We start from the raw sequence: 12,500 nt of genomic DNA on the forward strand, positions 1-12,500 counted from the left end.
GAGTACTGCCGGTCAATATTTGGAGAAGCACTGCTCATAGATCCACTTGAGAAATACTCGGTGAGGTGATGTACACACACACACACACACACACACACACTTGCAGCCTTATTTTCCACCTTTTGCTGTGTCGATACGTCTTATCTGAGCTGTGGTGCAGTCACTTCTCATGTGGGTTAAAGTGAAATGAATTCCAGCTCTCTCAGTGCTTGGCCAGTTACTCAGGCTTATCTCACCACAACTATCCACTGTACACACAAACACACACACACACACACACACACACACACACACACACACACGCATACTCATGCACCACAGACGCTGCACACACAAACACAAATGCACACACTCACACACAAACCCTGTCACCCTTTCTCTCTTTGTTTATCTGTCTCTCTTTCTCAATTTGTTTCAGTTGCCCTAGCTACCAGTCAAAAGCCTGCATTGTGCTATTGTGCCCCCCCCTTTCAGTGCATGTTGTGTAACACTACCCCCCCCCCCCCCACACACACACACACCACCACCACACACACACACACACACACACACACACACACACACACACACACACACACACACACACACACACACACACACACACACACACACACACACACACACACACACACACACACACACACACACACACACACACACACACACACATTAGACAAACACTATCACACAAACACACATTAACAGTTCTGGCCCCTTCACTCTTTCTCTACTGTTCTCTCTTCACCTCTCTGTCTCTTTCTTTTACACTTTCATCTCATTCCTCCTTTTCCCTCCTTCTCCCTCCACCCCTTCATCTTTTGCTTATCTCTACTTTTCATAGGCATCAGTTTCAATGGAGTGCTTTCTGCGGTGTCTCTGTGGTGTGTGTTTGTGTGTGTGTGTGTGTGTGTGTGTGTGTGTGTGATAGAGAGAGAGAGAGAGAGAGAGAGAGAGAGAGAGACTATTTGTGTCTGTGGTGGCTGGCATGTGAAAACGCTTTTTTAAGTTTTTGATTGAATCCAATATGGTGGGAAGTGAACATGATGGAGTGTGTTGAACTTGGCTGGATCCAAGGATTCCAGGCTGGAAACCTGCACATCTATCTCCCCTGCTTCCTGTCCACAACCTTTGGATCCAACCACAAACTAGCTTATCCAAAAGACGCACCCGAATTGTTGGTCTGATTGGTTGAAGGACTATCCAAGAGTACAGTCATTTGAACTATGCCATTGATCACACCTCTTGTGCAGTAGAAATAAAGCGCAGACTCCCCAGACTAATGTTCAATCTTAAAAGATTGAGGTTAGTATGGTGATAGCCAGACTAAAAGATGCTCTACTTGGCCACCACTAATGAGAAAATGAAAGCACACAATAGGTACCTATGCAGCTTCACTGCTTGGCCCCCAGTGATAAGAAAAGGTACAGACACAAAGGTACAAGCTCAATTACTGCTCCAGGCAAACAACACTGAGTGGAAAGATCTTGTACAAAAGATAACGACAGAACTCTCTCTCTCCCTGTTTACCTCTCCATTCCTCTCTTTATCTACTTCTCCCCCTTCCTCCCTCTTTACCTCTCTCTCTACCTACCTCTCCCTCTCTCCCTCTCTCTATCCCTCTCTTTGCCTACCTCTCCCCATCTCTTCCTCTCTCTATCCCTCTCTTTGTCTCCCTCTCTCCCTTTCTCCTTTTCTTGGCCTGTTTGAGTTTGAACACACTTTACACAGACAGACTAATTCTGTTTCTCCTACCAAACTCAGACAAACACAAACACATGATCTTTTCAACTTCTTCTCCCTCTCTCTCATTCTAGTTCACTCTGTACACCATGGATTAAAGTTTTCCGTCGCTACGACGGATTTCCGTCAACCGGAGGCGCTGTCAATGCGCAAAATAAATAAATAAATAAGTGCGTTGGTGCACCTGCGTCGATGAACATTAGGCTGCTACTACTACTACCACTATTAGGCTGCTACTACTAATAATAATCATCATCATAATCATAATGATACAATAATAAACGAAAGAAAGACCTATTGAAACAGATGAAAGAACAGTCCTGATAGCCTATTGGAACCGCAGCCTATAGGCTTTTGTAGGTTAAACAAGCTATGCAGAAGTTCAGGAAAGCTGTTGTTTTTTCAGTTTAATTAGTCTATGATTTGGGCTAATTGTTCTTCATAGAAGTAAAATTAAAACAAACAGTTGTTTCGCCAGTTGTAATTGTAGGCTATATAATAGCATCAGGACAGACATCCACGCACTGCGCAAAGGTCTGCGTTGTTTGCGATGACTTCTTGTCCGCACTTGCTGTGTAGTTCCCCGTCCCCGATCTCATCAAATTAGGCTACTTAGAGGTCGGCAGTGTTGGGGAGCTTAAAGATGAATTGTCAAAAAGAACATGGCTATAGCCTACTTTCGGTCATTATTAATATTAATAGAGTCGGGTACGCCCGAAACGCAGACACAGACTACGGGAAAGTGTGTGTCTGCGCCACGCCTCGGCTATCCTACTGTTTAAGTTTAACTGCTAATTTCTCTACAAATAGCCTAATTGTAATAAGCCAACAAGGTTAACTTATACAATTCAAAAGGATCCAGTAGCTTGGGCTATGTCTATAGCCTAAAGTTTGCCTAATTTGTCTTCTTCAAAGAGAAAGTCGTAGGTCCGTTTCCAATTAACGAAACGTATAGGAGTCCTATTACTAACGCGTGTTCTTATAAAAACGTCTTGTCTTCCAGTTAATGTTCTTGAATGTTTATTATAACAAACAGCACAGTTCATACTCATATAATTGACACGACCAACACGGTTAGAAAAACCATATGGAACATTCATGCCGTGCATCACGTTCTTACCCAAAAACTAAAACCTCTTAAAGCGACATGCACCTATTTAAACAACATGTCACCTCCTAGGGCCTAATCACACTGCCAAATTATATCCTGACATCAGAAAACATCAGAATTCTTTAGCATATTACATTTCAAATCAATTATTCCAAATCTTCAATAGCAGAGGCCTACCTGACGGTAAATAACCTATGGCTGTGAGTTTTAATTGTTTTCATGCATGTCTGATAACAGATGAGGAATGTTTTGGAGACATACGTGTATTTTAGGCATAATGCTGGCCCTAATCTCCCCAATCCCCCCCCCCCAACCCCCTTTAACTTTTTTTTTTTTGCTGGGGGGGGGGGGGGGGGTCAGTATTGAATAGCTAGGCCTACTTTAAAATGTGTTACTTGTAAACGGAGGGTACAATTAGTCTGTATGGGCCTATTTTACGTAGGTATATGCTAAGGCCCTTTGATTTGTATCACTTGCGTGTGTCAATTTTTTTTTTTTTTTTACAAAAAAATTTCAGTCAGATGATTTTTTTTCACTTTAATCCATGCTCTGTACACACGCACACACACACACACACACACACACACACACACACGCTGACATTCTCATTTTTTCTTTCAGTCTCTCTCATATTTAATCACAGAAGAAACACAAAGGCATTCAAAGATCTTGCGCTTTTCAAACTTCCTATTTTTTTGGAGTGATTGCAATAGCACTCCTCATGCCTCTGGGCCGTTAATGTCGTTCTGACATGAGTTTGGGAGGAGAGAGGGAGGGAGGGAGGGGAGGAAGAAGAGGATGGGGAGGAGGAGGAAGACGCTGACAAGTTGTCCAACTTCAAAGGTGTCTCGCTCTCTCCCTCTCTCTCTCTCTCTCTCTCTCTTTCGCTCTCTCTCTCTCTTTCGCTCTCTGTCTCTCTCTCTTTCGCTCTCTGTCTCTCTCTCTTTCTCCATGCATGGATCTATCAAGAGCACCAGCGGAGCGATAACTCGGCTAGCCCTCAGCAGCTCCACAGATTTGAGCGTGGAAATGAAATATGAATGAAACGTGCGACTGAACATTAGTGTGTGTCTGTGTGTGTGTGTGTGTGTGTGTGTGTGGCTTTTGAAGTAGCACAGACACTGCTGGCTATGTAGGCCACTGAATTTCCAGTTTTTCAGGGAATATTTGAATAGAAATTAAATATGCTTGTTTCCATGACTTCGTCTGAATTCAAATGGTATAAGTTAATGTGACCTCGTAATTGAAAAACTGTGTCAGTGATTGTGTTTACATTTGTGTGGATACGAGTTCAGCAGTGAATTGAATAGAATGAGTGAGTCTGTAAGGGGATCTGAGTGTATCATTCAGGTGAGTGTTATATGGGTGAAGTGTGTTCCAGTGTGTGTGAATATGAGCAAATTACCAGTGGACCTTCCGTTTACTTTAGTCTGTTGGGGGTGTGGTTGGTAAAGGACGTTGTTGCGGCTGTAACTTGGTTGTAAAGTGAGTTTGATTAACGCTTGCAAAAGAAACTCAGAAGGTTAAATGCAAATTCATCTCTTAACAACTTCCTACAATGGTATTAGGAAAGGTTAGATAAGGAAGGATATTTTGATATGCATATTCATTTCCAGATGTATTAGCATGCTTACTCTTCTGCTGAGAGCATTGAGAATAGCCTAATGACTGAAACGTCTGCTCAGTAAAATCTTTTTCAGCAAAAACGTATGTCTATTTTTTCAGAGTGCGAACCTTTTCTGCCTTCTGCTTACTCTTCTTCCAAATCTATTTATATCCCAACTGTAGCACATCATTTTGATTCACATAGACATGCTAACAGAACGTATCCTCTGCTTCCTTCTGTTGCTGAATGTTTTGTAAGCGTTTTTATAACCTGTTCCAGCAGTTAAGTAGAACTTCTCCTCAGCTGCTAAAATGCTTAATAAGCATGTCTATAACATGCTCTTGCTGTTATAAATAGTTAATAAGCATATTTTACAACATGTCCTGGCTGAAAATAATGCTTAATAAGCGTGTGTATAACACCACTGTTATGCATGCTTCTGACATCATACAGCTGGAGCCGGGTGTGGCGTTGCCCAGCCCTATGGATCTGCTGGGCAAGATCCTGATCAAGAACAAGAAGAAATCCCACAAGAACGAGGGCAGCACCAAGAAGAAGCTCACGGAGCAGACGTCCAATCCCTACAGTGACACCTCCAGCATGTGTGAGCCCTCCTCACCCAGTGCAGGTACACCTCCTTACCATCACACCTCCTCATGAATACACCTCCTCATGAATACACCTCCTCACCATTGCACCTCCTCCCCATCACACCTCCTCACCATCACACCAACTTACCATCACACCTCCTCATGAATACACCTCCTCACCATTGCACCTCCTCACCATCACACCTCCTCACCATCACACCTCCTTACCATCACACCTCCTCATGAATACACCTCCTCACCATCACACCTCCTCACCATCACACCTCCTTACCATCACACCTCCTCATGAATACACCTCCTCACCATCACACCTCCTCACCATCACACCTCCTCCCCATCACAACTCCTCACCATCACACCTCCTCATCATCACAACTCCTCACCATCACACCTCCTCACCATCACACCTCCTCATCATCACACCTCCTCACCATCACACCTCCTCCCCATCACACCTCCTCACCATCACACCTCCTCACCATCACACCTCCTCATGAATACACCTCCTCACCATCACACCTCCTCATCATCACACCTCCTCATCATCACACCTCCTCACCATCACACCTCCTCATCATCACACCTCCTCACCATCACACCTCCTCATCATCACAACTCCTCACCATCACACCTCCTCATCATCACAACTCCTCACCATCACACCTCCTCACCATCACACCTCCTCACCATCACACCTCCTCATGAATACACCTCCTCACCATCACACCTCCTCACCATCACACCTCCTCCCCATCACACCTCCTTACCATCACACCTCCTCATGAATACACCTCCTCACCATCACACCTCCTCATGATTACACCTCCTCACCATCACACCTCCTCACCATCACACCTCCTCAACATCACACCTCCTTACCATCACACCTCCTCATGAATACACCTCCTCACCATCACACCTCCTCCCCATCACACCTCCTTACCATCACACCTCCTCATGAATACACCTCCTCACCATCACACCTCCTCACCATCACATCTCCTCATCATCACACCTCCTCACCATCACACCTCCTCATCATCACAACTCCTCACCATCACACCTCCTCATCATCACAACTCCTCACCATCACACCTCCTCACCATCACACCTCCTTACCATCACACCTCCTCATGAATACACCTCCTCACCATCACACCTCCTCACCATCACACCTCCTCACCATCACACCTCCTCACCATCACACCTCCTCACCATCACACCTCCTCACCATCACACCTCCTCATCATCACACCTCCTCACCATCACACCTCCTCATGAATACACCTCCTCACCATCACACCTCCTCCCCATCACACCTCCTTACCATCACACCTCCTCATGAATACACCTCCTCACCATCACACCTCCTCACCATCACACCTCCTCACCATCACACCTCCTTACCATCACACCTCCTCATGAATACACATCCTCACCATCACACCTCCTCACCATCACACCTCCTCACCATCACACCTCCTTACCATCACACCTCCTCATGAATACACATCCTCACCATCACACCTCCTCACCATCACACCTCCTCACCATCACACCTCCTCATGAATACACCTCCTCACCATCACATCTCCTCCCCATCACACCTCCTCATCATCACACCTCCTCATGATTGCACCTCCTCATCATCACACCTCCTCATGATTGCACCTCCTCACCATCATCACACCTCCTCAGACCTCCTCCTCATCACACTTCCTCACCATCACACCTCCTCACATCACACCTCCTCATGAATACACCTCCTCACCATCACACCTCCTCACCACACCTCCTCACCATCACACCTCCTCACCATTGCACTTCCTCACCATTGCACCTCCTCATTATTACACCTCCTCATGATTACACCTCCTCACCATCACACCTCCTCATGATTACACCTCCTCACCATTGCACTTCCTCACCATTGCACTTCCTCATCATCACACCTCCTCATGATTGCCATTGTATTTGATGCCAGTGAAACACTCCTTCGGACGGGTTATAAATAGTTAAACTTTGGAGTTAGGACCTAGCTACTTCTGGACTCCTAACATATATAGGAAATCACCCTCTTGTGAATCGTCTAGCTTTATCAACCCCCAGCATGTGTGAGCCTTCTTTATTCTGTGCAGGTGCATCTCCTCATGGTAACACCTCCTCTTCACTGCTTACCCTATTCATGGGGTTCATTAGGTCCCTTTCCACAGGTGTGCTAATCAAGCACCATGCAGTCTGCATTCACAATCTAGGTGCTTGATTTTATACACCTGTCGAAATGGACCTGATGAAACCCATGAATGCACATATTCCTTCTGCCCTGCAGCGACACTTTCAGCACTCACACGTAACCTCCTACCTACATCTCCTCTCCTACTGCTGCACCTCCTCCCCTATAGCTTCACCTCCTCCCCTACTGCTGCACCTCCTCCCCTACAGCTGCACCTCCTTCCCTACAGCTCCACCTCCTTCCCTACTGTTGCACCTCCTTCCCTACAGCTGCACCTCCTCCCCTACAGCTGCAACTTCTCCCCTACAGTTCCACCACCTACAGCTGACCCTATAAGGGCATTTCTCAAGAGAGAACAGGGTCTCGAACTAGTTTCATTCAGAATTCTTTGAACCTTAGTGCTGTGTTGTGAATCGGCCCACATTTCTACCAGTTTTGAACAGAACCTCAAAGACTTCAGTCCCCAGGTGTTCCTGTAAAACTGATTGGGCTTCAGTTGGTCAGAGATGGAGGAACTCGGGCTATCACTGAAGGACCACAGAGGGAAAAAGGTTTAATTTGTTTCATGAGTGAAGGGAACATTGCAATGGCCAACACACTTTAAAAAACATATTAGCACTGTCAACATAACACATAGGAGACAGCTATAACGCCAGGGTTATATTGAGTGCACTAATCTTTTACTGCAGCCTTTTTTTAATATTTTCTCCTCCCTGTGTGTCTTGAGTCAATATCGGTAGTTTATCTTCCCCTTGTATTGATTCTCTTCCTCCCTCCCTCTCTCCCTCTCTCCCTCTCTCCCTCCTCCCGTTCTCCTGTGGGTTCGGTTGTTTTCATGTGTGCTGCAGTAGACATTAGCGCACAGAACTGTGAGTTGCTGAATGATAACTGGCAGTGCGGTCGATACTGCTGCCATTTACCGATGGCCACTCCTGGAAGCATCATTTCAGTCTCAAATGTTTGGAAGTGCCACAAAGCCATCTACTGGTCATTAATGGTCATTACATGTGGATTTACAATTAATAAAAAAAATGAATGGTAAAAGTGACTAATGATAAATAAAAAATGAACAGTTACAGTGAAAAGAGCGTGTCAACATATTTAACAAAAATATGTCAACAGTGTGGTAACTTGCTACAGGCTCTTTATGCCCTGAATTACAGTGTAAATGGAATGAAGCTGAATCTAATCGAATCGAATCGAAGTCACTGTCACAAAAGTTTGTTTTTCCCCAGAAGAAATAAGTATATAAAATCTATAAGATATTGGCCCAAATCTGCAGTGCGTACAGTACGTCTATTGCACTTGCTAGGACAAAGATAGAGTGCTAAAGCTGTTGGGAAATGTTGAACCTTCAGCCAAAGCAGGCAGACCCATATCTCCGTTATTTGAAGATAAAACTTGTGTATTTCGATCAGATTGGTAGTCATACTGAAAATGCCCCCCCCCCCACACACACACACACATTTTTGGGATTATGTCCCCGGTTTTGGTCTCAGACATCCAGTCACCTTACTGTAGCCCCTGGACTGATGGGACTGTTGTTGATGTTGTTAGCCTAGCTTATCATAAGCCACTGGAAGTGGGTGGCACCATTTAGCCTGTGTAGCCCCTGGACCTGATGTTGTTGTCCTCACAGGGTCGACAAACCATGAGCCAGGTGAGCGGGACCCCACACAACAGTCCCCACCTGAGGCAGGAGAGGGGGGCTCACACAGGAGGAAGTTTAGCGGTACGTATGCTACACCATCACTGCACTTTACACACACACACACAAGCACACATGTTGTTGGTTTTTTTTTCAACAGCAGGATTTGACATTAAATGTGCTTTTATTTCATGTCACATCAGAACATTTTGTACACTTCTAATACTACTTCACTTAACTTTGTTAACTGCAACTGTCAGTGGCAGTCTTGTCCTGTGAGTGAACATGTGCTTATTGAAACACTCAAAAAAAGGACAGTTGTCTGAGGAAGGGCAGTGTGGCCCGAAACGTCACATGTGGTGAATAAAAGAAATAATATTGGAGCCTTTTTACTGTTACTCTTTTGAGTCCAGAACCTACTTTTAAAATATTCAGATGTGCGCACCCGCTTCTACACTTATTGAAACACTCACCATTATATATACTGTTTGGATTGTGTGTGTGACAGGTGAGGTGGAGGTGGACAGCGAGGAAGAGGATGATGAAGATGAAGAAGGAAAAAAGTCAGTGGATGAGGTACAGTTCTCTCATTTCTTCTTTTTCCTCGTCTCTCTCTCTCTCTCTCTCTCTCTCTCTCTCTCTCTCTCTCTCACACTTTCCCAGTCTCTCTTTTTTGCTATCCGTCCTGTCCCCCTTTCTTCTTTGCACAAAGTGGTTTTCAGAGCCACTGCAGCAGATGGAGATTGAAGACTGATGCAAGATCACCCTCTAGTGGTGATTTCTACATAGTACAAGCTAGGATGGTCCCTAGTAGAGTCAGTGGGACAGTCAGTAGTGTGGCTCATCTTTTCACCATCTATTCCTTTTAAATGTTTTACTCATAATAAATGCCAGTGATATGCCATGTATACTACAGTTGTCCCACTCAGTGCTTTATAGACTAATAATATAATATTAATACTGTTAATATGCTAACAAAATATAGAAGTACTATACTGAAGTACTATACTGTATAGTACTGTATACTATAGTACTATACTGTATAGTTCAGTATAGTACTATAGAAGTACTATACTGAAGTAGCAACTGATGATGAAGAAGCAGGCAGGTTGTAACCCTCCTCACGACTCACTGTGTTTCTTGCGTGATTTGAGTGTGTCGCTTGTTGCGTCCTTTTGTGTGAGGAAATGATTTGTCTGTTGTTGTCTGTCCTCTGTAGGACACAGCTGGCAGTGAGACGTTTGCAACTGAGGAAATGTCCAACCTGGTCAACTACATTCAGCCGGTGAAATTCAACTCTTTTGAGGGATCCAAGAGTAAGTCTGAGGTCATTTATAGACATGCATGTACACACACACACACACACACACACACACACACACACACATATCTCTCTCTCTCTCTCTCTCTCTCTCTCTCTCTCTCTCTCTCACACACACACACACACACACACACACACACACACACACACACACTGTATGTACATGAGCATTCCTCATCCCTCTCTCCTCAGAGGTCAATCGGAGTTATGAGATGTCATCCTTCGTGGAGACCAAGGCCCTGGAGAACCTTACTAAGTCCCCTGTGGAGTTTGTAGAGTATCCTTTTACTGCATACTCATACCTCACACACTCACACCACTTACACCACACACACACACACACACACACACACACACACACACACACACACACACACACACACACACACACACACACACACAACACGCACATAACACACACACACACATACACACACACACACACACACACACACACACACACACACACACACACACACACACACACACACTCACGGCTCTGTCCCCCTTAACGAGATCTCCTCAGGTATAACAAGTTCCAGCTGAGCCGTATCTACCCCAAGGGCACGCGCTACGACTCCTCCAACTACATGCCCCAGGTCTTCTGGAACACTGGCTGCCAACTGGTGGCCCTCAACTTCCAGATGATTGGTAAGAACTGCCTCTAGCAACCACCAACTGCCTCTAGCAGCCACCACCAATGCAGTTACCACAACGAGCACTGCTTCTACTCTTATTGGGCCGTTCATACCAAGAACGATAGCTTTAACCATAACTATAATAACCATAACTATAATAACCATAACGATACAAGCATTCACACTGACCAACTGGTGGCCCTCAACTTCCAGATGATCGGTAAGAACTGCCTCTAGCAACACCAGTGCCGCCACCACCACTACAGTTACCATAACGACCACCTGTACTGCTTCTACTCTTGCAGGGCCGTTCACACCAAGAACGATAGCTATAACGATAACTATAACCATAACGATAAACGCGTTCACATTGACCAACGATTAAAAAAAGTCTCTCCTTGTGTTAATAAATATGATGGCTAAAATGTGATGGGTTCTGATTGGGTTCTGATAAAAAGCTGAAGCTTTTTATCGTTCTCAGAATCGCTCTGAAATTGATCCCCAACGATATCGTTCTTCATGTCATTATGGTTATGGTTTATGTGTGAACGTCATCAATCATATTAACGAGAACAATATTTATTTATAGTTATCGTTGTAGTTATCATTCTTGGTGTGAACAGTCCTTTACTATATCTAGCCTACTACCACTATTTGCATTTATTAATTTGTTAATTTAGCAGATAGATACATTGATCCAGGGGTGTCAAACTCATTTTCACCGAGGGCCACATCAGCACAATGGTTGCCCTCAAAGGGCCAGATGTAACCATAAGTTTAAAATGCAAAGCAACAGGATTACAACAAACTTCTAGCCTACCTATGCTTGCCTGATCTGAATGCACCTTTTCTAGGTCGGAATTGGCTCACTTTTGGCCAAACAATCATTTGCTCGATTAGCAAGGTTTAGAAGCTGGATTTTTTTTGGATAGGACTACACACAATTCTGTATGCTTTTTAAACGTAGATGTAAACGTATCACGTAGTTTACAACTACCAATTGAAATCAAAGTAACTTACATCGATTCCCCTCTCAAAGAACCACACGCACTTCAAACAATCATGCGTTTCACAGGCAGGCTAAACCGAACGCGTAATTTAGATAGATAGATAGATAGATAGATACTTTATTGATCCCCAAGGGGAAATTCAAGAAGGCGCTCCGTTCGCTAAAATAGTTTAGAATACTGGTCTATTTTGTTTTCACACGTTCGCGTTGCTATCACATCCGATGTAGCCAGTTACACTGATCATAGAGGAAGGTGGTTGATGTTGCCTCCCTGTCAGTCTCACGTGCGTGCATTGTATTGCAGTGTATTGCCTATACGCAAAAACTGTATCAGACCTTTAAAGCTCTCGCGGGCCACATACTGTATCAGACCCTGTAAGCTCTCGCGGGCCATATGAAATGATGTGGCGGGCCGCATTTGGCCCGCGGGCCTTGAGTTTGACACCTGTGAAAAGTGACTTACAATATGAGGATTGACATTTGTCATTATACAAACAATACACGACTAGCAGAGCATGAGAGTGCAGACGTTTAAAGGAATATTTTGGTATTTTAAACTTTAAGCCCGTTTTCTGTATTGCCT

The 12,500-nt window shown here is 44.5% G+C and overlaps 1 protein-coding gene across 1 annotated transcript in view; it reads left to right on the forward strand.

Annotated features, from left to right (window-relative positions):
• plcb1l (phospholipase C beta 1-like) overlaps nucleotides 1-12,500 on the forward strand; it is a 137,273-nt gene that overhangs the window by 94,103 nt on the left and 30,670 nt on the right. The window contains exons 13-18 of the mRNA XM_062551363.1: nucleotides 1-60; nucleotides 4,911-5,085; nucleotides 9,458-9,525; nucleotides 10,169-10,265; nucleotides 10,463-10,547; nucleotides 10,797-10,921. The exon at nucleotides 1-60 is cut by the window's left edge and continues 25 nt beyond it. Of these exons, the coding sequence (XP_062407347.1) occupies nucleotides 1-60; nucleotides 4,911-5,085; nucleotides 9,458-9,525; nucleotides 10,169-10,265; nucleotides 10,463-10,547; nucleotides 10,797-10,921 (610 nt within the window). The remainder of the gene's footprint in view (nucleotides 61-4,910; nucleotides 5,086-9,457; nucleotides 9,526-10,168; nucleotides 10,266-10,462; nucleotides 10,548-10,796; nucleotides 10,922-12,500) is intronic.

Source organism: Sardina pilchardus, chromosome 12, assembly GCF_963854185.1.
Source record: "Sardina pilchardus chromosome 12, fSarPil1.1, whole genome shotgun sequence".
NCBI lineage: Eukaryota > Metazoa > Chordata > Actinopteri > Clupeiformes > Clupeidae > Sardina > Sardina pilchardus.